This window comes from Eublepharis macularius, chromosome 5 (genome assembly GCF_028583425.1).
Source record: "Eublepharis macularius isolate TG4126 chromosome 5, MPM_Emac_v1.0, whole genome shotgun sequence".
Classification (NCBI taxonomy): Eukaryota; Metazoa; Chordata; class Lepidosauria; order Squamata; family Eublepharidae; genus Eublepharis; species Eublepharis macularius.
In genome coordinates this window covers 49,996,162-50,021,674 of record NC_072794.1, presented here as the reverse complement: position 1 = coordinate 50,021,674, position 25,513 = coordinate 49,996,162, and the positions used below count along the sequence as shown (strand labels likewise).

Below are 25,513 nucleotides of genomic sequence, written 5' to 3'. Positions count from 1 at the left end.
TTCTCATTTTGTTCAAGGTATTTTTCCATATATTTGACAATTTATGTCCTCCCTCATGTTATTAACACTAAAACTATCCTTATTCCTGCATGAAATTAATTGAGGACCTTGGGCCAGTCAGCAGCTTTACCAAATCTATTTTACAGGGTTATTGCAAGGGTAAATGGGATATTCCTATTTTACATAACACCCTGACTCATTGAGTGAAAGCAATTTCATTTCCTGTGGTCTGCTCATCAGCTTTGATAGTGACTCCAAAGATTTTATTAGCCAATCCTCATACTGATACGCAGAAATACAAGCAGTTACCTTACAGGCAACATCCTTGACTTCAGAAAGAAAACATTTGATTCAACTACATACTGCCTTGCCATTTTCCTTGAAAGGGAAATACTCCCTGTGCCTATTTCTCCAACAGCCTACAGAGTTTCCTTCATTATAAAGAATAAGAACAGTAGGCCATGGTATGATCGGAAGACACATGATTCAACTTCCTTGCCGAAACTAAGCTGGGAAGGTCTAGAGAATGTCTGGAAGGGGGATCTCCTCAGAACCCTGGGTATGTCACCTTGATTTCCATAATAAAAGGAAGTGGAACATACAAATTAAATTTTGCAAGTCTCCATTATGCAAGTATAAATCACCAGATAATGGCTATTAACTCCCAAGGAGAGCTAATTTCATACAGTATGTGTATGTATATGTTTATACAAGGAAGACCTCAAACAACAAAAATTATGCAAAAAGTTTACTTGTGGAAGTTAAAGTACTCAGTTGGCAGAAGTTTTTTTAAAAAACCATCTGAAATCCCTTGAAATGAAACCAGGATGCTAATTCTGTGTACTAAAATGCACATAGCCAGATCTTAATCCCAAGAACAAGGATAATCACTGGGAGAAAATAATGCAAATTACAATCAAAGAATCAAACCCAACAAGAACGGATTTAGATCTTAGGTCAGCTCACCTTGGTGATAAAACTTTGCATAGCTGTTCGAAATCTAACTATTAAGAATATGATGATAATTTTACAACTTGGAAAGCAAAGTCAAGAAGCAGTTTTATATACAAACATTAAATATAAAAACACATTTGAATTTTATTGCTTGAGGAATACAGCATATGAAAAAGCACAAGGATGTCCAAAGGAAAGGTCATAGGGATCCAACATATTATATGATACATACCAGATGCAGTAAAAATATTAACCTGAATTCTGCATCAGAAAAAAGTGTGAAAATATATCTTTCTTGCTTGCTTAAAAGGAAAAAAAGACTCGTTTAAAATAGGAAGGGAAAAGATTATTACAGTACAAATTAGAAAAGCCAACACTGCACATTAACATTGTTTACTAACCTAGTGTTTCTACCTTTGGTACTTCAACCATTGCAAAGACTTGATCCATAACCAGATCTAGTCCAATACTTTCCTGCTGGACCCACAAAGGTATTTCAGCTTAACGTTCATACTAATTTCTCTCTTAGTTATTTCATACGAGCCCTCTTAAGCTAACTGCAATTCCAGAAAACCTTAATTTGACTCCCAGATTGGTATCTGTTTCACAAACAAGACTTCCTCCATTTTGATCTCAGTTCTTGTACAATTTTCAACTGCCATCGAGGCGGTATAAAATCTACAGTGTCCCATAATGCTGTTTGATGTAGTTGCCTGCATTAATTTGCAAGATATTTGAGATTACCCGCCAGAGTACCAGAAAAACATGTGACATTTCTTCAAGTATATTTTCAAATTCTATAATGGACTCTACTGTTCTTTATTTCAACACAAACATTGAAGCAGTGCTATGAAAAATGGCTGCTGCCATCACCCCCCCCCGCCCCAAATTTTTGCCTCATTTAAGTCTTGTTGGTTAGTCTAGGAGCTCAGTCACCTGAAATTGAATCATTTATAAACTACAATCCTACTTGAATGAAGAAGCAGTCAGTTTCACACGACAAGCTTATCTATTGGTACACTAGTTTGAAAACTGTTAACAACGTGCTGACAATTAATAAGGAATCAGGGTTAAATAAAAATTCCTCCCACTGTGAGCATGCTCGTTAGTTTCAATGGTTCCTTCTGGAGGACTGACTATTCAAGCATTCCTAGCCAAAACAGAATTAAAACAACTCTTTCCCACTAAGTTCTACCTTTATATTTGAACAGTATGAACATGCTTGGACTATGCATGTAATACCTTCTATAGCTAAGCTACTGTGAAACAGGAATTCTTTTAGTTCTCCAAAGTGGGCAATATTTGAAATGAAATAATTTGTTTTGCTCAAGACACTGAATTGATACCATAATAAAATCTTGGGTTCTTCTCACCCCTATACAAAAAAAGATTGAATCTGTACAACTCCTATTAAACATACATGTTCCTAGTTTGGCAAAAATGTATCATTTCTCAGATTTTTAACAAGTGTGTTATTTGAGCACATAGTATTTATTGCCATCTCCCCTAATTTAAAAGGACAAAGAATTCAGATGAAATGACACTGAACCCTTTGCTTTTTCTCCCCTAAAGCAGATTAGACGTCTATTCTGTTCCAAAAAACAAATTAAAAGTTTTCTACATAAGATTCTATAGTTAAAAGGGAAGAGACGTGTAAATGTGGATTTAGAGCATCTGTATAAATTCCATTATATTTTATAAACTTTTTATTGTAACACTGTTTGTTGATCAAATAAGTGACACACAGCTATCTAAAATTTCCATAAACACCATTAAAAATCCAAAGTTGATATGATACTGAACCTTAAGTCTTCAAGAGTTCAAAGAGACAGTTTTTACATGTACAGCACACAACAGCAGACATCCCTAAAATACCAACGGCCGGTCCAAGATGCAGACAAAGTTACGGGTAAGCATTCGTTTCACTGGTTTTGTTGTGTAGGACAACTATTTCTTTGCAGGGATCAAAACTCAGCCTTGAAAACCTCATATGTCATCTTCATCATCTTCATCTTGAGAAGATCCTGCCTGGTTGGATGCACTGGCTGAGGCAGCAGCAAGCTGTGCTTGCTGAGCTGCTTGCTGCATTTGTAGCCACTCCTGCTGCGCCAGCTCTGCTTGCTGCTGTCTAGCCTAAGGACACAAAACCAAAAATTCAGTGATTACAGCACACAGGTACATAAGAACAGTTCTTGATCAGTCAAGAGGTCCATCTAGTGCAGCATCCCATTTCCTGTTACTAGTTATTTTCCACTTGAAAAGGATGAGAACATGATAAAGCTTTTGCACACTTTATTTTGCAGTATCTTTTTTAGTTGCAACTTGCTTTAAGTAGAATAAAAGAAAAAATTGCAAGCAGAAATAAATGTATCAAAGACGTAACAGTATTTGTAATCTTGAAATCTTTAATTTCAGTAACATTGCTTTTTAATTATTAGAATACATTACCGACAACATCTGATAGATTTCTTAAATACCATGCACTGAATTCAAAGTACTGCAAGCAGAGCAAATCTTGCAGATTTAGCCTTTCCTGTCTCCCCAATCATGCTGCCTTCCAAGGAGTCCTCCAAAATTCTGCTCTTGGGAGTCAGGAAGCTCACAATATGGAAAGAAGGCATGGACTCCACTTACACGGGCTCCCAATTTGCTTCTGGGAACCAATTCAGGGTGCTAGTATGGATGCTTAGTTACGGGAATCAGGAGTGCTTACTCCTATATGAACCCACCTGACCACTAAAGTCATCTTCAGGCATTCCACTTTGCATGCCCCCGCCATCTAAGGCTACACTGGTGATAACTAGAGAAAGGGCTTTCTCAGTCATGTACAAAAGTGATGGCATTGCCTCACCAGGGAGATTCACCTGTGCCCCTCTATCACTTTCTTCAGCCAGTGGGCAAAGACCTTCTGTTTTGTTTGGTGTTCCCTCACTGACTCTCCATCCTGTTTATGCATTTTGTTGTTGTTTATAATTGGTGTATTTTAAAGTTGGTTAATATTTTGATGATTTGCCACCTTGGGGCCCTAAGTTGAGTGGAGGGGCAGCATAAAAATGTTTTAAATAAAAAATAAATGCTTTTCAGGGGAGTGGAAATCAGCAAAAATGACCCCCACCTGGCTGCAAAAAGAAGCCCCATTATGCCAGCAGAACAGCACTTTTGGATCCAATCACTGTTCTCCTTTGAATAACAGGTCACATCATAAATTGTTTTTGGAACTTCCTGCATTAAAAAAATCAACGTGCTGGTCAGCAAACTGAAGATGCTGTTCAGGGAACCTAAGACTAATGCTGTCCAGATTGCAGCCCTGCTTTGGCATAAGGAACATAGGCAGTTGCAAGAATTCAGGCCAGTTAATTATGGTCTGAATATATACTTTAGAATAACAACATTTGATTTATATACTGCCCTTCAGGACAATTTAACACCCACTCAGAGCGGTTTATATAGTATGTTATTATTATCCCCACAACAATCACCCTGTGAGGTGGGTGTGGCTGATAGAACTGGAAGAAGCTGTGACTGACCCAAGATCATCCAGCTGGCTTCAAGTGGAGGAGTGGGGAATCAAACCCGGTTCTCCAGATTAGAGTCCCGCTGCTCTTAACCACTACATCAAAACTGAATTTTAATCATTAGGGGACACTTGCATATTTATTATGAAGCTGATACTGTAATGAAAGACGAATGTTAAAGATGGCAGAACAGTTAGTGGTAGTTTTTATTTTTAAAATGTAGGTTTAAGTTTCAAAAACTATCAAATTTCAAAAACATATTCTGAGGTTTTGGTAACATGAACTTATTTTAATCTGATGAATTTGAAAAGATATGATTTATCAACAGAAATGATTCCACCTGGAAATTATCACTCAAACACAGAGCATTGATATAATTTGTACAATGAAACCATTGACTTGATTTAAACAAAAAAACCCTATCGCAACAAAAAAGAGTCCATAATATGAAAGAAATGAAAAGCAATCTATTCCTTTAGCATAATGAATGAATGAACCACTTGTTATATGGACTTCTGGAGTTACATGAAGATCATTAATGTAGTCGTTTTAATTTTGAAACAGAAAAAATTAATTCCCCAAAGCTGCCATTTTGTTTTTGCAAATTCAGTCACATTTGAGAAAAAAAAATTAATGAAAGCATTTCTAGCACATGCTAACGTAAAACTCAATAAAAATGAAATACAAGACACATCCATGACTCCCCATTTCTGACAAATCCAGATTCAATAAATTCTTAAAGAGCAACAATAAAAGAACAGGACTGGCATTTCTTATGATTTAGACTTTTAGGATATCAAAGTCACTGATGTTTTCTCTTTTAATTGTGGAAATATTTGACATGCAGTTAACTGAAACTTTGCTTACTTTTGCAAATAACTCTTGCTGTTGCCTTAAGAGTTCTTCTTCAGGAATGCCAAGATTTTCCAAACGAGAACTAGCCTTTCTTCTTTTCAGTGCTACTGTTTTGCATTCTTGTAAGACTTCTTTCACCTCACTAATATAGGAGCCGAAACCCAAACTTTCGAGGGCTGGGGATAAAAAATAGTTTTGTGGTTAGCAAATCCTCAAAATGGTAGGCAACAACAAAGTCAAAGAGCTAACTTCATAGACTGTGCATTTTGATGTTTCCAGACAAAAGCAATTTTGTATTTGCTAAATTGTTATCTGCAGCTAATTTTTTTTAAAAAATAAGCAACATAAAAAGTGCTTGTTCTGAAGTTAATCTGCATATAAATAATATATTGAACTTAAGCCTTATGTTGGTCAGGAGTCTTGGGTATTGGACACAGGATTCACTTTTACCTTTTATTAGCGGGGTCCATGATAGCTCACCCAATGAGTTTCATGGCAGAATGGGGATTTCAGTCCAGGTCTCCCCAGACCTAGTGCTGGCTACTAAGGCCAGCTATCTAAGCAAAAGCCTTTAAGGCCACAGAACAAATCCAAATTAGACTCCAATTACCAGCAATTTAATCATTCATCAGGAATGATCCACTCTTTATGAAACAGTATCGCCTCAAATATATCAGTGAGCATGGCAATGGAGGAGAGGTTTACATGATGGAATATTCCCTTATGTTAAAATCTTTCTGTATGTGGAAATAAACAGTTCTAATATGGGAGCATCTCATGTCGAGTAACATGAGCTCCTCCAACTCTATCTATGGCAAAACTAGAGACCTCAGCAAATTATATCAAGCAGCTGAAAGAAAGAACTAAACTCCAACCCTGAAAAGTTACTCAACTTTTGTTCTGCTATTTTAAAACTGGCACAGTGGATATAAAAAGCAAAGACAAATTGAAAACTGACAGTTAGAAAAACTAGTGTAGTGACTCAATTATTCCTCAAATTAGCCTCTGAGCAACCGACTGTGTTTTGTGGTAATAATCAAAGTAAAAGGTGATACACAGTACAGTGATCTGGAGAGAGCAGAATAACCTACAGTTACGAAATATCACTGACTTCAATAAAACTTCAGAATTTACCATGCTTATCAACCAGTTTGCATCTTGATCATCTGCATAAAATAATAACTACCCTAATCAGATCAACAATGAATTTGTAGCCACTGATCTACATTTCTTCCCCCTTCATCTGCTACCAACATTTCCCTTTAGGTCAGGAGCTCCAGGGAGACTACCTTGTCAGATTGCATGCTGGACTCAAGCTATCATGGTAACAGCCACTCCTGCTCTTCTTGAGCTATATTTGACCACATACTAGTCATTCTGAGGCTAGAAGGGCAGAGTTCCAAAGCTAGTGGAGCCAGCTCAGATCCTGTACTGAACTTAAGACTCACCTGAGGTCTCTCTCTTACCTAAGCAAGAGCCACCATAGCAACTTATATTTGTTATTTGTCACAAATGAGCAGATGGTAGACTATAAAACTGAATTTGATAACCTACACTGTAATGCACGCATGCACCCAGGTCCACATTCTACTGCCATCTCCTACTGTGGAAACTGCCATCATGCTGCAACCAATTTACGGCAACTCTGTAGGATTTTCAAGGAAAGAGATATTCAGAGGTGGTTTGCCATTGCCAGCCTCTGCGCAGCAACTCTGGACTTCCTTCGTGGTCTCCTATCCAAGTACTAATAAGGGCTGACTCTGCAGAGCCCAGTACAATTTGGAGTCCTGAGAATCTACTAAACATAGTACGTGTTTGGGCCCTTTAACTCTGAGGCAAACTGACAGCCTAAGTATCTGAACTCTGCAAGGACTATACAAATTCTACTATTATGTGAAGCCATCAAAAAGTTCAGATTTTGATAACACAAGCAAGTTTCGGTATCCTGAGGACTTCAGTTTTCTACTGTTACAAAAAGAGCCTGCCTATCCCTGAATAGGCTCTTGCCACTTTTAGTCTGCTGAACCCTTTAAAGTCAGAGAGATTAAGCAGGATCTCTAGAGGAGAAAGCATCAATACCTTGTATTTCTACTTGCCCCTCCCCATGACAACTGCATGCAAAATGAATAACGTTAAAGGAAATAAATGTGCTGAACCAGCATAATTTATTCAGGTCACAGCATCCCGTTCTTCTTGTCACCAGTTTGACTGCTTTGACATAGGCAACACACAGCATCTGCCCAAGTCAGGGGCTTCCTATTATAATAATTGCCTTTGACTGAAATATTGAAGTAAGCACAAACTACCAAATTTCACTGTTTCCTATATTTAAAAATCTAACACTACTTGAACTTGAAACTAGAATCAACCAGCAGCTGAGTGAAACTTAAGTTTCTGGTCACTTTCACTGCAGCTGCCCTGAATGTGAAGTCTAGGCAGAAACCATCATAAACATTCTGAGATCTCTCAAGCATGCAAGATTAATATGATACCAAGAAAAGAAACAGGAAACAAAAACAATAGCCTAATCAAATCTGCCTAGGTCGTATGGAAAGAGAAACTGAGGATCAATTATTTGATTTGTCGAAAAAAGCAACCTTTTTGTAAAAATATAATTAAATAAAAAGCTGTTTCCCACAAACCACAGGAAGTGAAAGCAAAAGAACAGGTGCAAGGAAACAATTGGAATAATTAATTCTGTCCTAGCACAGCTAATTAAATCTTTAATCAGAAACCACTTTGTGTTTCATCACACAGCTTTGCTGTTAACCCCCAGCAGAAATATAGGATGACACACCTTTCTCCATGCTGTTTCAACGAGCATGTATGATTTACCATCTTGAGCAAAAAGTATGAACTGCAGCCATTTTCCAAAATGAATATATTTCACTATTATGGAACTAAAAGTATGAGGCCTGCCAGAATTGGGGAGGGAGAGAGAAAAACATTTGGGAGTGTCCCTTTTCCATAGCGTATAGTTGCACAAGACTGAACTCTGGAGGTTGATGAATAGCTTCCTGTTCACCAAGTCCTGCACTTCAGCGGTGCTGAGAAGATTTGGAGACAGAGAAGGATATTACTCATTTAAACTCCAAGACAAACAGTACATCAGCAAAGGAAAGGTATTTTTACCTTTCTTCTATGCAAGAGCTTGTTACTTGCTAACGTTTTGTATGCTGTTAGGATTTTGAACAGGCCAATTCTCTCCTTCCTCCCTTGCAAGACACTTAAGTGGCCTCAGTTTTCTGTGTGTCATGGAGAGTAAAAAGCACTCAATCCAAATGAGTATAGCTTTTAAAAAATTGTAAAGGAATATTTTTCTGTATCTTTGTGAAGAGCCCCCAAGTATGCAGAAACTCTGCCCTGTCTGCAGATGGCCTCATTTTACTGCCCTGGGAAGAGGTACTGAACAGCTGAACTTGCTATTACAAGAAAGAAGGGTTCTAATTTGCAAGCAATTTTAAGATATAGATGAGTTTCTCTCAAGCAGCTGTGTTTAGGGGTGAGATTTAGTACAAGGCACATCCAGATACTACTTCTGCATGTATGCCCCACAATTAGCGAACTGACATACAGTCAATTGCTACACTTTCCAGGGCAGGGTTTCAGATGTCTAGCATTTTGCTTACAAGTTTTTTTTAATACTTGTGTAAACTATTAGCATACCAACAAAGCAGCCCTTTAAGCTAGGGAGTGGCACCTGCTCAATGGCAGAGCACATACTTTGCATGCTGAATATCCCAGGTTCAACCCTTGGCATCTTCAATTGCAAGGTTCTTAGGTGACAAGTATGGGGACAGTCATTTCTTTGCCAAAGCCTCTGAAGAGTTAACAGGCAGAATAAATAATACTGAACCCGATGAACTGCTGGCATGACCCAATATGAAAGTAGCTTCACACATATTCAGCTATGCTATGCTAATAGTGAACTGAAGGGGATCAGAAAACAGGTAAAAATACATTTAAAACAGATGCCAGACCATATGAAGCCCTGCACATGCAAGTGTTTTGTTTACACACTGAATTTCACATAAAATCTGCTTAAAATGCCTGAAATGATGAAACCTGCAATGGACTAGCTGGACTGCAGAGACTTTAGCTCAACAGAATCCTCCAGGAAATTTAGTATCTTCTAATCCCTATTAAACAGTGTCTAGGAAAAAAGACAACAAGAGTTGTGTAGAGTAGCCTGAATTTCTGGCACACTGCAGGTATGCAAGTTCTTTGAAGCCAAAGCAGAAAGCACCCGAGGCTGTTATCCTGACACTTCTCTGTCAGAAAACAACAGGAGTGCACATTTTGGGAGGTGGGCTAGGGATGCCAGGCACAGGCTCTTGCCTTGGATGACGTGCTCGGGGGAGATGGTTTTCTTCTCGGACTTGTTGCAGATCTCGTTGGCCTCAGAGGAGATGAGGTGGATGAACTCAGTGCAGCAATTCACCACCAGTTCCCGGGCGTCGTTGGCCACCCGCACGTTAGGCAGCGTCTCTTTGATCATCTTATTGATCGCCGCCCGGGGGATGGTCAGATCGTCGTCGTTCCCGGACGAAGAAGCCATTCTAGACCGCTCGGGCTCGTTGAGCCGTCGTCAGAGCCGCCCTCGGCCAAGCGCCGGCTGCCGAGGCCCTGGAAGGGAGCGGGAAGCGCGGAGGCGGAAAAGGAGGCCGGGCAGGGCGACTGGGGTTCGGGGTTCCCTCCTCGGCGCTGAGGGCACGGGCACGGGCCGAGAGGAGCGCTCCCGAGTTCCTCCACAGCCGGAGTTACAACGACAACCACCGGCGCCGCCGCCGCCACATCCTTCAAGCGCGGGTGGGAACCCCCGGAGACATCCCGTTAGCAGCGCAGCGGCCTGGCGGGTTCGGTGGGCGGCAGGCGCCGAGAACTCACCGCAGGCGGAGCCCGAGAGCAGCGCCTGCCCCCCGCCTCCTCCTCCCTCGCACCACGCAACCGGCCGCCGGGAACGAGGAGGGAGCTCGCCACGGAACAGCCCTCCAGGCCGCGGCGCGCGCCACTTCCGCCGGAAGCACTCCCTTGCGCCCGGCGCGAGTCTGCTTCCGGTTCGGGAACGGCTTGGCGCGGACAGAGGAGTAGCGCTTGACTCCGGGGAGGGTTTGCCTTTGTTCTTCCTCCACCCCCCACGTCCGCTTCAACCCCGGCAGCGACGCCCGAGTCGGTTAGGCGACGTGCGGCTGCGTAGTGGCCTTCCTCTAACGTCTCTTGTATAAATCTTCCTAAAAATTAAAAAGGGGGAAGGGGGTGGTTAGCCTGAACCCAAAACACCATGAGGAGGTCGGACGAAAAGGGGAGAGTCATAGGAAAAATAGGGAGAAATCAGTGTGCTAAATATCCAGTGCACGTAAAAAGCGGGAGCTGGATTGTGACCAGTCAGTACGAACTGTTAGGGTATTTCATGCAAGTCAGGCCAAGAATTCCAGTTGTGGTTTCCTAGCAAACATACAGAAAGCAAATTGTATGTATGTTATTGTTTACTTATGGTGTTGGTATGTTTATAATGAAATATATAACACTTCTGGAACCTTTTACTATATGATGCAGTGGTGGCTGCTTGCTTAATTATTATTTTAAAAAATAACCTCTCAGATTCTCCGCAAAGTCTCTTCGTATTCCCAAAGAAAGTCTCCAGAAGAATAGCTGCTCCCCTCTAGAGGGAAACCTCCCCCCATACTTTCACAGTAATTTCACCAGGGAGGAAAGAGGAGGCACTAAAGCTATTGGGTCACTTTGAAACTCAACAGTCTCCATTGCATACATGCACACAACCTATATCCTGTCTCTTGGGTTGCATTCTCCGGCCTGCGAGTAAAGACAGTTTCTTAACCTCTGAGCATTTAACCTCTGTTATTCTAATATTCATAAACAAAAGTAGGAAATTCTCACACACATCTGGGATAAAATGTCATTACATTACATCAGATGCTAGGGATGATGAACTGCAGCTGCTTATCACATTCCCACCCTGCTTGAGATTTCAGAGCTCTTGAAAACAATGTTATACTAGATGGACTGTGCTAGTACTCTTTGAATATTGACCTAAAGTATCCCCATAGGTGTAGGCACTGTGGTTTTTCATTTTTCCAGACATCAATTCATGATGTATTAGAATTCATTCCAGAAGTTTCTTTAGGTTTCAGAAGCAGCTTGAAGGCTTGTCGGAGCACTGTTTGGATTGTGGCCTGGAAGTAACAGTGTATATGGAACTTACACAGAACAGCTCTTTAGGGCTATGCTTTAGGATACATCTAAAGAGCGCAGCCCTTATGGGCTAGAAACACCGTCTTAAGCTAGTAACAGCTTCTTAATCATGTTACTCTAAACTACAGCGCTAGTTATTTATGAATTAACCAAACACAATGCCATTACCAGAGGTTCCTTGTAGCCTATAGTGGTGACATGGAAGCGGCCCTTGCAGTGCAGAGAGCACTGCAAACAGTGACATGCATAGGATCAGAGACCTCATAATGACTATAAAAGTTTCAAGTGTTGACAAGATTCTGTACTGAATCCAAGTGAGAAGACTAAAACAACTAGCATCCTCCTAAACATAATTTAGCACTCACTCATATTTGTAAGTTATTCTCTTGTATTTGTTCACTGTCAAAATATTAAACAATGTATACCTTGACTTCAAAAATATTTTCACAAGATAGTTTCTAAACAAGATTTAGAATAACTCAAGCCATTCTAAACATAAGTAAAATTTAGAAAACAGCAAATACAATTAAATGGCACAAAAGAACCTTAATTTAAAAGCTCAGACAAATAAAACTAATTTCTCTGATATCTAAAATGGACCCAAAATGGCTTACATAATTCTCTCCTTCATTTTATCCCCACAACAACCCAGTGAGGTTAGGCTGAGAGTGTATGATTGGCCCAAGATTACTAAGCAAGCTTTCATGGCAGATTGGGCATTTGAACCTGGTTCTTCCAGATCCTAGTCTGACACTAACCACTGCATCACACTGGCTGTTTAGGAAGAGTACTCTAAATTTTGATGGGAGTATATTTGGAAAAGGGCCTCTGAAGACTTAAAGATCAAGTTCATGTGGAAGTAAATGATCCTTTAAGTACTGTGATCTCAAGATGTTTAAGGCTTTATTGGTGGAAACTGTGAAAGAAGCATTGTACTGTGAAAGAAGCATTGATGTTAACTGGGAGCCAGTAGCTTGACTTTAACACCAGCGAGATGTGTTCTGAATGGCTAGTCCCAGAGTCAATAATAATGCTGCATTCTGAAGTTTCTAAACAGACTTCAAAAGGCAGCCCCACAGAAAGTGCTTTGGTGTAATCTTACTAGGGCAAGGCTATTTATATTTCAAAAAGGCACGTCCTCTCTCTTCCATGCATCTACATTTTACAATAATTTAAAAAACTAGTTTCTAAAATTCAATCAAACTAATATGATTGGAAAAAAGGAGTGCAGATATGAACAGAATGGATCATCAATGGTGGAATCACCAAGAGTAAATATTAAGTACATTAAAAAGGAAAAACCGAACTTAGACTTTATAACAAATGTAAAAAACAATCTTTATTACTTTAAAACAATACTAATAAAAATAGAATTGTAAAGAGAGGATTATAAGTCAGTCGTTGGTATGTTAACTATATACAAAATATCTATTAAAATGTTCTCATGAACATAATGCTGTGCCAACAAATTTCATTGGTGGTTGACTGCTTGTCTGAGGGTGTCTCTTCAAAGCTTTATCCCTGAAATAGATAAATTTGTGAGTTAAAGCCTGTATTTTATATGAAGACTTGCTCAAACCAAAAATTATAGTTAGCACGCTATATTGGACAGGCACCAATCTTGTGTTGTTTTCACCTCAATTTTTTTTGTTTTACAAAATTTGTATTACGTGTATTATTTGTATTACATGTGAATTACAGGATCTTTCCATTGAAACCTGCAGTCTATTCTTCAGATAGTTCCAAAGAAGAGCTTTTGAAAGGATATGATCCACAATTCCACTGTACTGTACTGCTGTAACTTCTCCAGCACACACAGCTGAGTCCCAGCAAACCCTAGAAGTACCTGGGAGCAAGAATACTTCATGGCCCAGCAACTCTGTAACCTGTTTGAGAAGTTATAAACTCAATGTAGAGCAGGCAAGGCAGGGCCTTGAGTAACGTTTTTAACCAGTTACAAGAGAATGGTAAATGGAACAGAACTGCTGAGCCACGCAGCATCCCACCTTCTAGATACGTCCAAGATTTTAGAGAGCCACTGTGGCATAGTGGTTAGAATATAATCCCAGGATCCGGGAGACAAAGGTTCAGATCCCCCACTCTGCCATGGAAGCTTGCTGGGTGACCATGGGCCAATCCCTCTATCTCAGCCTAACCTATCTTGCAGTATTGTAAGGATAAAATGGAGAGAAGAACATAAGTTGTGTTGCATCCCCAAAGGGAAGAAAGGCAGGTTACAAAATGAATAAATAAATACTTGACATACTAGTGCAGTATAGCTGAGGTTTTATGTACCCAGTGCTTAAAAAAACCCCAAATTTCTAGGCCAAGGTAATGACATTCTATATCAAGAACTGACTTGCATATTTTTTCTTATTCCCACAATTCAATTTTACTACTTTGCATTTTTTATTCTAGTATAACAATACCTGGAAACATACTCTGAAATTACTTTAAAATGTAGGCCAATTTCACTATGGTGTGCATGTTGTATACATTTGAAAACTATTCTAGAAATGGATCCATTAATTAGCAGCCATCTTTGTCCTACAGGATGAAAACTATAGAGCAAATGTGACTTTTTAAAATTCAAATATAACATAGCTATTTTAGTTGCATTGTGTCCCATTTACTTAAGAAATACCAAAGTATAATATTACATACTTGATCTTCCTTTGCATTAGATGAAAATTATAGGCAGGAGTTTTCAGACTTCTTCATCTCTTTGTTGATATATTTTAGCATCCCACTAAGAGTGTGGAAGTCATTACCATCGCAAGTCACATCTTCATCTACAGTATATGTCAAGGGATCAAATGAGGATTCACCCAGACTTTTTTGTGAAGCAAGAGTTGTATCTTTTTGGTTGTTACAAGTCACTGAAGAATCCAATACAGGTATCTCTTTAAGGTGTAATGAATCCCCACCATCTTTTACATTTACATCACTAGCACTTGTAGAATGACACAATTTTCTGTGTTTAGTGTAGGAGATCTCAGAATGCTTGGCAAGGTTCAGTTCTTTGTCATCAGACCACAGATGAGGGTATATCTCCTGTAGGACTGATAACTGTTTGATGCCTTCTGTTCTTTCATGACCTGCAATTCTAGTCTGTAGTCGGGTAACTTCAGATTCCTGAAGAAACAATTTAATACGCATTATCAGATTAATTTACAATAATGAAAACTACTGTGGGAAGAAGATGGGGGTAGGAAAAAGGGTAATTATTCTTACACAATGAAAAAAACTATTAGCAAAACTAATATTGTAGGGAGGGGTGAATTGAGTGTTGTGGGGCCTGTCTGGCTGACAAAGAGATACAGGAAACCTCCCTCATTTTAGCAAGCAGCTTGTCCTCCTGCAATGCACTCATATACATATATTCCTACAGCTTAAAGATGTCATGTAATCCTACTTCAAAATTTCTCATTAAACCTTGACAAGTCCCTATCTTCCCTTGTGCTTAAATTCAAAGTATGTTCTTCATACGGTAGAAAGATGATGTGCATTTGACTATAAAATAATGTACAGTTCTTCATTATAGATTCAACCATCTGCTCTATGGCAATTGTGTCTCTTGTAGAGAGACACAGTTGTGTCTCTTGTAGAGAGATCCTCTTCTCTCAGCACTCAAGAGAAAACCCTAAGCATGTATACTTGGATGTAAATCCCATTTTGTTCAATGGGGCTTACTCCCAGGAAAGTGTTCTTAAGGTGACTTCCGGAATGGCAGCAGTGAGAGACAGTTGTGTCTGGGGAGAGCTCCTCAAGACATAGCTGATCTGCCCCGTATGGAGGGGTCCAGAGGCTTTTGGACTCCTAGGGGGACTTTGGAGAAGACCCCTGAAGCTTTGGATGCTATTCGGAGAGAGGTCCTTGGATGCAGCCGAGGATAATTTCTCCAAAACAAATCCTTCAGCTCAAGATGGAAGGAGAGCCATGGCGACTAGCTGCTAGCCTCTGGTAAGCCACACTCTCTGCAAAGATTTTCTGCTTACAACTGCTACTGACAACCTCCTCTGCTGGATGTGTGAGTTTCGTTAATTAGTCATGAACTGCTTAGGAAATTGACTTTATGGTTTAATTAGTAGACAACTCAAAATTACTGATTGGGAAAAACAAGACGCTGGGATTTCAACATTGTTAACTAGAAAATATCCCTACTTAGAACTGTCGTGGATAAAAGTTAAAATACAGAAAATAATTTGATAAGATGGGATTGTTAATATAACAACTAACTGAAAATTGCTGGTGCCTGTTATGATTTACACTCTTATGATCTCCTTTGTTACTGCCTCTGCTGTTATCTGTTCCACACATCGAATGTGAAAGTGAGTGCTAGAAGGGTAATGGAATCAATGACCTAGGTGCATTTGAGATATGAGTGCAAGGAAAATGAAGTTTTAAGGACTGCTTTAGAGGAAAAAACTGAAAAAAAGGAAAGTCCTTTCTGTCTTTCTCCCTCTGGAGAGAGTCCCGGCCCCCGCTTTCCTCTTATCGTGGGGTTAGATAGCAACTCTCCAAACAAGAACTGTGTACACAGAGCTGACTCTGATCAAGATTAACCTTACTAGATTGGATTTATGGTCATCTACTGACATCTACTGGAGAAAGAGTGATGATGGGGATGCTACAGAAAAACAACTGAGCTACAGGATTCTCTACAGCTGACTATACAATCAGTTATGAATCAAGTAAACAGCACATTCGATCAAGTCATGAACCAAGTTGAAAACTTGAAAATGGAAATTGTAGAGCTGAAGGTTATAATGAATGGCAAGCAATCGCAGCCTGTAGAAATCCAAGAGCTAGCAGATTTGAAATGGGACTGGTACACAAAGACATAAAGTAATAGCTTGTCAACAAAAACTTAAATGGAAATATGAAAAACAATGGAATGTAGAAAGATCAACAAATAAGCAAAGACTACAAAAGGGACCCGGAAAACAAAGAAAAGGCATGAAGAAGAGGACAGAGGAGCATTTGAAAGATGTGAAGGAACACAAGTTGGAAGATAATCTGCTACGCTATACACTTTAATTTCAAGCCAGTCCAAGTTACATTAACCAATACCTGTTTAAGGATTTGAATAAATCAACTTCAAAATTTAACTATCAAGGAAAAAAACCGAAAATCAAACTGAAAACATTGGGAAAAAAGGAAAAGAGTACAGCCAGGACATCCAGCTTTGTAAACATTAAGTTTGTTGAAATGATGACAACCGATAGCTGAACTCGAGGTCTTGAAAACGGCTAGATATATATTCATGGAACATTATAAAGTTGGGATCTAGGAAGACTTTGAAAATTAATTGAAGGAATTCTATCCTTTTGATAGGGAAAAGTGGTAAAATCGATATAGGGTGGAACAATATAAGAATAATAATAACTTGTGTGATATGCTTTGGATGAAATGATAAGAAAAATGTATTTACATTAAGGTAAAGAATGAAAAAGGTAAAAGATTATAAGATTAAGTACTCCCCAAAAGTAAACTAGGAGAAAGATGTAGAACAATGAAATAAAAAATAGAAAACCAAGATAAGAATTAAGATGCTAAATGTAAATGAGTACTCTTTTTAAAAGGTTTTAGGGAGGTTATTATATGTTTAAATAATTGATGTAAAATGTGTAAGACTATTTCAAGTAAAGGTTAGAAAAAATGCAAAGTATATAATAAGCTGGTAATAGAGGGAGTAATTGCGTAAGGCTCCAGACAATTTTCTAAGGTTTCATATAGTGGTTAGATATTATTAGATCATATATATATATTAGTTTATATTATAGTATAGACACCTATAATTTTTAAGATGGATGTGTTGGGCACAGAAGCTTTTCCCAGATGAAGATAATAAAGACTATGAGAGACTGAGGAGATTGCTGGATGGTAGAGACTACTCTATTGCTGGAATGATAACAAATATGAATAATGATGAAGCATCTTTTTTTTATAAAATATAAAAGGAACTATATGCGTTATTATAAACAGTATAATGCACTTAACAAGAATACTAATTATTAGATGCTATTGTGAACAGATCATTATGAAGACATTTCCCCTCTTTTCCTTTTACCCTATCCCCATTCCCTCAGTCTACCCCTCCATATAACTTGTTATGCTTTTTTTCAATACCTGTGATTTGTATTAAAAAACTAATAAAAAACTAATTAAAAAAAGAAAAGAAAGTGTTCTTAAGGTGACACCCTAAGTGTACCTTGTATGTTGCCCCTAATTTCATAATCTCTACACAGGGCCATGGAGAAGGGAGAACTAGGCAGACAAAATTCTAAGGATCCCTGGTCATCTTGTAGGTCTAGGGAGCTTGGCAAGTCATGTAGTTTGGGGTTGGTTTGAGGGAGGGCCTAGGAATAATCTTTTGGGGCCCACAGTGGCTCTCAGATGTTCTCTACATCATAAATTATGTAAATCTCTTTATTTCTATTTAGCTTTAGCACTCCACTACTGTTTGTTTGTTTGTTTATTTTATTTTTCATTTATACTTTGCCTTACTCCCCCAATGGAGACCCAAAGCAGCTTACATCATTCTTCTTTCTTCCACTTTATCCTTACAACTACCCTGTGAGGTAGGTTAGAGTAAGAGTATCACATCAAACATCAGATAAGTAGTTTAATTTTATTAACTACTAGTCTTACAGCTTTAGAAATGAGCAAGAGTCCAGAAGCACCTATAAGACTAACAAAATTTGTGGTAGTGTATGAGCTTTTGTGAGCCACAGCTCACTTCTTCAAAGGTGCTACTGTTCTTTTCTACTGCTATGGCTACCCATCTTGATCAGTCTTACAACTTGCGTGCCAGGTAACGTGCTTCTGTGTTAACTTACTTTGAGTAGAAGGGCTTCATTTGCTGCTTGAACCAACACATTTCGGGACTCCAGTTGCTGTTGTAGATTACAGACAGTGCCTTGGGCATCTTCTAGCTCCAGCTCCAGCTGCTTCAGTTGTCCATTAAGATGATGAGATTTAGACACCTGAGACTCTGTAGACTGCTGCCATTTTGTCCGCTCTGTTTCATGTACATGTTTCTGAAGATTTCAAGGGATAAGTAAGAAAAGCTCATTAAATTTTCTCAGTTGACCTTACATTCTTTACTCCTATAAACTTAGTTATGCCACCAACAACCTTATTATTGTTAATGCCCCCATTAATCAGATCTAAATTACAGAATTCTATGTTTAAGTTACTATTGACTTTAAGAAATGAAATACTGTGTCCTTATGATGACAGCTTCTATCTGCCAACGGTAATCTAGTAACTTCTGAAAACGTTCGTTTATTTTTCAACTGAACTAATTATTGAATGTTTTAGTATATTTAATTTGGTAACTTCACTCAAAAATTCTTAAGAAATACAGATAATTTCTTGTTGAATAGTGAAAATGTGGCAGAATTTTTCATTTCAGCCAGTACTGCTATTCAAGGAATGTCCCATTTATACTAGCAAGACGGAGCCATATGTAATTTTGGAAAGGAATGATACCATGTGTAGTCAGGCATATATGGCATATATATGCTGACATGTATAGGTTAATATAGTCCTACTTCTTCAGTATATCCCATATTCACCAAAAGTAAGCTCAGAAGCTCAAGACAGCGAATCTCTCTCTCATCCTCAGCTTCTTACTCTGCTCTTAATTGAGGAGCTGCTGTCTTGGATTTTAACACTGTCTAAAAGCAAATGTGCCAGGGAGCAGTACTCTTAGATGCTTTCCCAGATCTAAGTCTTAATTTTTTTTAAAAAAACCCATACACTCTTAATTCAAGCAACAACCCACATTGCAGCAATAAGGATCTTTAAGATGGATGATAAATCCTTACTGTTAACTTGGAAGATTTAACAGAACTTACAGAATTTACATCATAAGCAAAGCTTATTAAAAGGAAAATTATAAAACTATCAAAGGGCGTGGAGGTGGGGGGATTGGCAGATCTGGACAACAAAGTAGTTCTAAGCATCAGGTGAATTGGCAAATAACTTCACCCAGACATAGAAACAGAAAGCAAGGATGCCAGGGGAAGGCAAGAGGGAGAGAGCGCATATGCCTATAACCGAGAGAGAGAGAGAGAGGGGGAGAGGGGGAGAGAGAGAGAGAGAGAGAGAGAGAGAGAGAGAGCGACCAATCTGGATATCCAGTGGAGAATTCAACATTAATGAGAGAAGCAGACAGCAGAGCAGCTTGTAAAACCATGGGGGATGGGGAGGGTCATGTAACATCTGCCAAATGGGGAGCTTAAAGAAATATCAGGATACAAGTGATCTCAGCAAACCAGAAAAAAAGCTTATTTTAGGGAATGATTTTGTCTCCAGCTTTAAGACAAATAGGCAGGGTACAGAAATAAAAGATTATTGTTTCTGGAATTGGAAACAGAAGGGGGCAGAGGTGGGGGCCAGATGTTTGTCCTGATTATGCAAGAGGGACTCAAGAGTCAATTCAAACTGTACAAAACTGGGGGCTTAGGAGTTGGCTAATATCAAATATAGGCAAATATGGATGAACTAACAGAAAGCTAATAACAAGAAAGATTCTTTTGTGAGTTAAACAAGAAGACGAGCTAATCTTTGCACCATCAGTGTTCAAGTTCAAGGTGCAGAGGTGGCAGAAGTAGGCTTTATTGTGGCAGAGTTGTGCAAGATACCTTGAATTACACCCAGAAGACTCCAGTCTCAGGGATGAACACTTTCCCAGGGAAGGGAGTAATAAACTGCTTAAATTGCCAGCTGAGCAGAGATGAGTTTTCTCCAAGAAGATACCCATTTTCCCATGAGAAAGAGAAATGGCTATTTGGATGACCTGAGTGGGGCAATAAAGGATGGAGATATGTGCTCCAATTTGATTGGAGAAAAGAATGCTGAGTGACTCACATGGGCATCATACCCCAAACTCGATTGGGTGAATGAAAATCCACTGCCATGACATTCACAGAGCCACAATGCAGTCCTATAACATTGGTTCAAGAGTCACAGAGCAGAATCAAAATCCACAGTCAGGCAATGTAATCCAAAGGCAGTCCAGAATCAGTCTCTGCCCTAGTCCTTCACCTTCTCTGCTCCTGGGGTTCTGAAGGAGGCTGTGATGGTCTGGCAGGAGATGGGTCCATGCTGGAGCTCCTGGCTTGAGGGCCCTGCTGGATTAGTTCTGTCAGTGCTGGCTCAAGGTCCATTTGGGATGCCCCGGAGGGGGGCCTGCCTCACAGGAGGAGTCTGCCAAGGTGGGGTTTGAGGACAGTGGTCCTCCTTCTCCGATGATAACTTATCAACTCACATGACACCAGAGTGGTCCATGACAACCATTCAGCTGTGGCAGAAGTGGGTAAAAGATCTGGACACTCATTTACCAGTGCTCAAGCCAGGACCAGGAACAAGGAAGGAAGTGAACAGAGCGGCATCTGCCCTGACCAGCCTCTGGTTCCAGCAGGCTTGTGTCTAGCTCAATCAGGGTATGCTAAGGTAAAATCTGTGACTAAAACTTAGATTAGTCTCACATATTTTATTTTCTTTCTTAGCTCTGCAAGCAATAGTTGATTAGTGCTCTGATACACGTTTCCCTATGTACTTGCACTCTCGAGGGTCAAGTTGTGCTATATTTCTCTTTTAAGACCTCAGACTGTGTTCAAAGAGTCTCACCTACATGCCTGGTTGCTTTTTTCACACAGACTACAACCTTCTGACTAGGCTGGGTTGGATAGCAAACACGAGAAAGCAAGGTGGGAGCTAGGAGTGCACGCTCCCCACACTCACGCACAGAATCCAAATCCAGTGTCCCAAGCCATTGGTAAATGAGGAAAATGGCAGAACTTGGGTTGTGACAATTACTCCATATATCTGGTGGTGGTGGAGAGAAGTGGGGCAAACCCTCTCACATGCTCTCATGTCCCCTCATCTATTGTGATAGGCCTCAGCACCAAAAATGGTAGTTCTACAAAACAGAAATGATAAACAAGGAAGGCTCTTTTGTGGGACATTCTAATAATGATGAGGAGAAACTTTCAAGGTAAAAGATGCACTGAAGAGATTACTCAAGGATCATAACTGTGGCCTGTCCACTGCTGGTGAATGCAGGTCTTTTGAGTGAGGGACTGAAGAAGGCGACCATTTCTTTCTTGCCTGCCTTTTACTTCTTGTAGCCACAGTCTCTTTGTGTCATCCTTATTCAGGTTTAACACATATGGAATGGTGGGGAAACTCAGCCTCAGCCTCAAAAGTGGGGGTTCAAAGAAACAGATTAATTTTTATGTATTACAGGTTTTACAAGCTTTGGTTTCCTGTCTGCAGTGTTCGAAACAAAAGGAGAAAATCCCTGTGGGCACCTTCTAAAAGCCCTAAGAGAATATGAGTTCAATTTCTCATATATGGAAAGGATGATAGGTTTTTTACCTCTGATTTATACGACTCCTTTAGTGAACGTATTTCTGCTGAGAGCCTCTTAGCCTCTGACTGCATTCTTGCTTCTAACTGAGCTTCCCGGGCCTGAGCTGCCCCCAGCTCTTCTGCCAAATAATTTGCACGAGCTTCCTGAAAGAAAGGTTATTCAACAAAGAGTATCACTTATCTTTTTATGTATTACTCCACTTTGCCATATTGGATTATTAAATCAAACAAACCAAATATGGGTGGGAGGGATTTATAAGCAAAGGCAATGGAAATCTCTATTGTTTCATGTAAGTATTTGCCCAATATGCTTCAAGCAAGATGGTACCACAGTGCCACAAAAAACAATCATCAATTTTCAAAGGGAATACTTCCAAGGATATCCTTTAGGGGCTTTCCTCAAAAAAGAAGCCTGGTGCAAAAATCTTTTGCTATGAAAACCAGCCTCCCTCCCTCCACTGGGAAATGATATTGCTGGGTTATAGACAGTATTAGTAAACGGATGGGCAGCCTCACTCCATTATCCTTATTTTTTATTTGCTTTAGAAGAGACTGACCCACAACCATTTTTGTGCAGTATATATTCTGTAGGTAAGCAGCAAAATGATAATCAGATGATAATCAGATAATCAGCAGCAAGATGATAATCAGGTGGTAAACAACCTGCTGTATGTTTACTGAATATGGAAAGAAACTGGTCTCGGGAGCAACCCTGAGTTGGGGCCAAGTATGGTCATGTGAAAATACGATGAAAGCTTATGGTTACTTTTTCATGAGAGAGATGATTCATTTCTTCTAGTTCATGAGAGAGTCTATCTGCTTCTCTCTGAGCTTGTGCCAGCTGACGGCGACTCTCCAGTAGCTCCACATGGATGCACTTCATCTGTTCACGCTGCAGCCTCAACTGCTGACCTAAATCCAGTACTTCTTTGTGCTGATCTGCAATACACTTTTCCCGTTCTTTCACTATCTATGATGTAAAGGGTACACATTAACAAAATTAAGAAGCTATCAACATTAGTCGTTTTTAACTGCCCTTTCTGTTGTCATACAGGGTTAGGAATGCTTCTACATGGGACTGCAAACATATGAGTCTACTGCAACAGCAAGTGGCATAGAAGCAAGCAGGAAGAGCACCCACACGTCTTATCTCTGTGCCACTCTCTGCTGTTGCCATCTCTCCAATTTGCCTCTGTTGCAATGAAAATTGTGCCAGGGCTTGTGGCCCGGAAGCCCCCCTTTACCCTTTTTTAACCTTCCTTCCTGAGCCACAATGTAAAACTAACATTGAGGATAAGCTGTGAAAAAGGGCTAAAAAGGTGTGTGGGTACACGTGCGCATACAGAGTTTAGTTCTGCCTTCGTGAAGGTGGAATTGAGCTTTACCCCTCCTCCTTGTATTAGCTGTGGCAGAACATCCACATGGCCACTCCACTCACAGCCATCCCACAGTTCCTACTTTGAGCATAATCAAAGGTTTTCTTTTGATCTGGTTCAAAGAGGCAAGCCCTATGAGGCTCAGGTGCATGAAGTTGCATGGAATTTCCCTTTACATATGGGACAGAGGAAAAAAACCCTCTGTATGGAATTAACCCAGGTCTGTTATCCATGAAACTCCACTGACTTATTCATTCATATATTTTGAAACCTTTTACTGCCTTTCTCTGTATCATGCAGACTCTTCTATTCTTTCTGTAGCAAATAATGAGACTTTTAAAGGGAGAATTGTGGAATGAAAAGAAACATACATTTAAATATTTTAGGTATTTCTTCAGACTAAACTTGTTCTTCATTTTCATATAGTTTGGCGATGAATATCAGAAAAATATTTATGCAAGGAAAGTCTTACTTTCTCAATATCTGTTATTCTTTGCTGTTTTCTTTCAATTTCTTTTTTAAGCTGAATTATTTCCTGACCTTGTTGGAGTATGTCAAAATCTTTCTGATGAAGTTCTTCATTTGACTTATGTAGTTTACTCTCCAAACTCTCAACCTATTAATGGAGACATAAAGCATGAGAGAGATTGAGAAAATATCCATTTCAGTAGTTAAAATCTCTACAGCATAATTCTTGCTGAACATGTATAGCTGGTGAGCTGCACATGGGGACTGTGTTCAGATTATCACAAAACATGGTTTGTTCGTGCTAAGAATGTACTAGGGATGTGCTTCTAGACTCCCCCTCTTTTCCTTTAGTGATGAGATTGGAGACTTCCTGGTTTAGAATAAATGCAGTTTGTCATGATGTTCAAAATGGGATTCTCTAACAAACTGAGGTATATTTAATTTTAGTTTATAGACAACAAATAATTGTGTCCACTTCAGATGTCGTGACCAGTTGTAGTTTGTTTCAAGAACAAAGACTTCCTGGTTTAAAATGAAGGAAGGACTTTCTGGCATGTTCTCATTACAAACCACGATTTCCAAATACAGTCAAGTTCTACATTACAATTATAAAGCTATTTTTAAAACAATACAGAGAGCAACCCTAAGCATCCCTACTCAGAACCTCTCAGGTCTATTCAGTAGGGCTTAGATCCATCTGACGAAGAGAGCTGTAGTTCTCCAAAGCTTATGCTACAATAAAGTTGGTTATTCTTAAAGGTGCTACTGGACTCTTTACTATTTTTCAATGGGGCCGACACCCTCAAAAGTGTTCTTAGGATTACACTGACAGTGATGCCATTAATTGTGGTTCTAGAATGTTCCCTTCCTTCCATTTTTTTGCTCTCATACAGCTTCATTTGTTCCTCTGTTTTCTCAAGGTTAAAGTATTTTGAACCATTAAAGTACCTGTTTATTACAGTCCCTGATTTGCAACTCAGCTTTCTCCAAATTGCCTTCTAATCTAATGATTTTTTGTTCCATCTCTCCCCTGTGTTCACGAATTGTCATATCCAACTGTGTAACCTAAAAACACAAAAACATCAAAAAAGACGACAATTCACCCAAAGAATAGCAAGTATCATCCAAGAAACTATGCATGATTGAGATCAGTGACCTCTTAGCCCTCAGTAATCAATAATGGTTTATTATACTTAATGAACAAATGAAGTTCTAACCTGAGCTGCTCTTTGTTTCAACTCCCAGTTCCTTTCTTTCAGTGCCTGGTCCATGTCAATAAGCTCTTGTTTTTTATCCTCAATGTCATCCTTGCATTCCCTGTAATGATCATTTAAAAACAAAAGGTATAAGGTTCTTTTTGGTCAGAGAATCAAAATGATGGCTGTCACCAATTTCCATCCTTTTACAGCTTGACCCAATCCTTGTTTTACTCAGAAATAAATCCTACTGAGTTTAGTGTGGCTAACTGTCAGGTAAGGCTTAAATCCTTTGCAAGCTTACTTGGGTGTAAGCCCCATCTACCTCAGTGGAACTTGCTTGGAAGTGAACATGTGTAAGAGTGGGCCATTAGAGCCTTTTAACCTTTGCTCATCACTTATTAAACACATAATTAGTAGAATAGTTCCAAAACCTAATTGTTTACATAGATAAATAGCTTGGATGAAATGATGGCTTCCAACAGACTTGGAAAAAATGTTCTGTTCATTTAATGAAGGCTTAATATGTGGAAATGGGGACAGGAAATTT

The 25,513-nt window shown here is 39.4% G+C and overlaps 2 protein-coding genes across 2 annotated transcripts in view; both read right to left on the bottom strand.

The window, feature by feature from the left end:
• Nucleotides 1-1,073: 1,073 nt before the first annotated feature.
• DR1 (down-regulator of transcription 1) lies at nt 1,074-10,324 on the bottom strand. Its single transcript, XM_054981658.1, has 3 exons — nt 9,663-10,324; nt 5,337-5,500; nt 1,074-3,087 (listed from the first exon to the last, which is right to left on the bottom strand). The coding sequence occupies exons 1-3, from the start codon at nt 9,880-9,882 to the stop codon at nt 2,941-2,943; spliced, it is 531 nt and encodes a 176-aa protein (XP_054837633.1). The 5' UTR covers nt 9,883-10,324; the 3' UTR covers nt 1,074-2,940.
• A 2,526-nt stretch (nt 10,325-12,850) lies between these two features.
• Nucleotides 12,851-25,513, bottom strand: part of CCDC18 (coiled-coil domain containing 18) — a 39,587-nt gene continuing 26,924 nt past the window's right edge. The window contains exons 21-28 of the mRNA XM_054981637.1: nt 24,985-25,084; nt 24,716-24,832; nt 23,772-23,915; nt 22,690-22,893; nt 21,930-22,067; nt 18,380-18,580; nt 14,202-14,672; nt 12,851-13,058 (exon numbers count right to left, since the gene is read on the bottom strand). Of these exons, the coding sequence (XP_054837612.1) occupies nt 14,229-14,672; nt 18,380-18,580; nt 21,930-22,067; nt 22,690-22,893; nt 23,772-23,915; nt 24,716-24,832; nt 24,985-25,084 (1,348 nt within the window). The 3' untranslated portion in view covers nt 12,851-13,058; nt 14,202-14,228. The remainder of the gene's footprint in view (nt 13,059-14,201; nt 14,673-18,379; nt 18,581-21,929; nt 22,068-22,689; nt 22,894-23,771; nt 23,916-24,715; nt 24,833-24,984; nt 25,085-25,513) is intronic.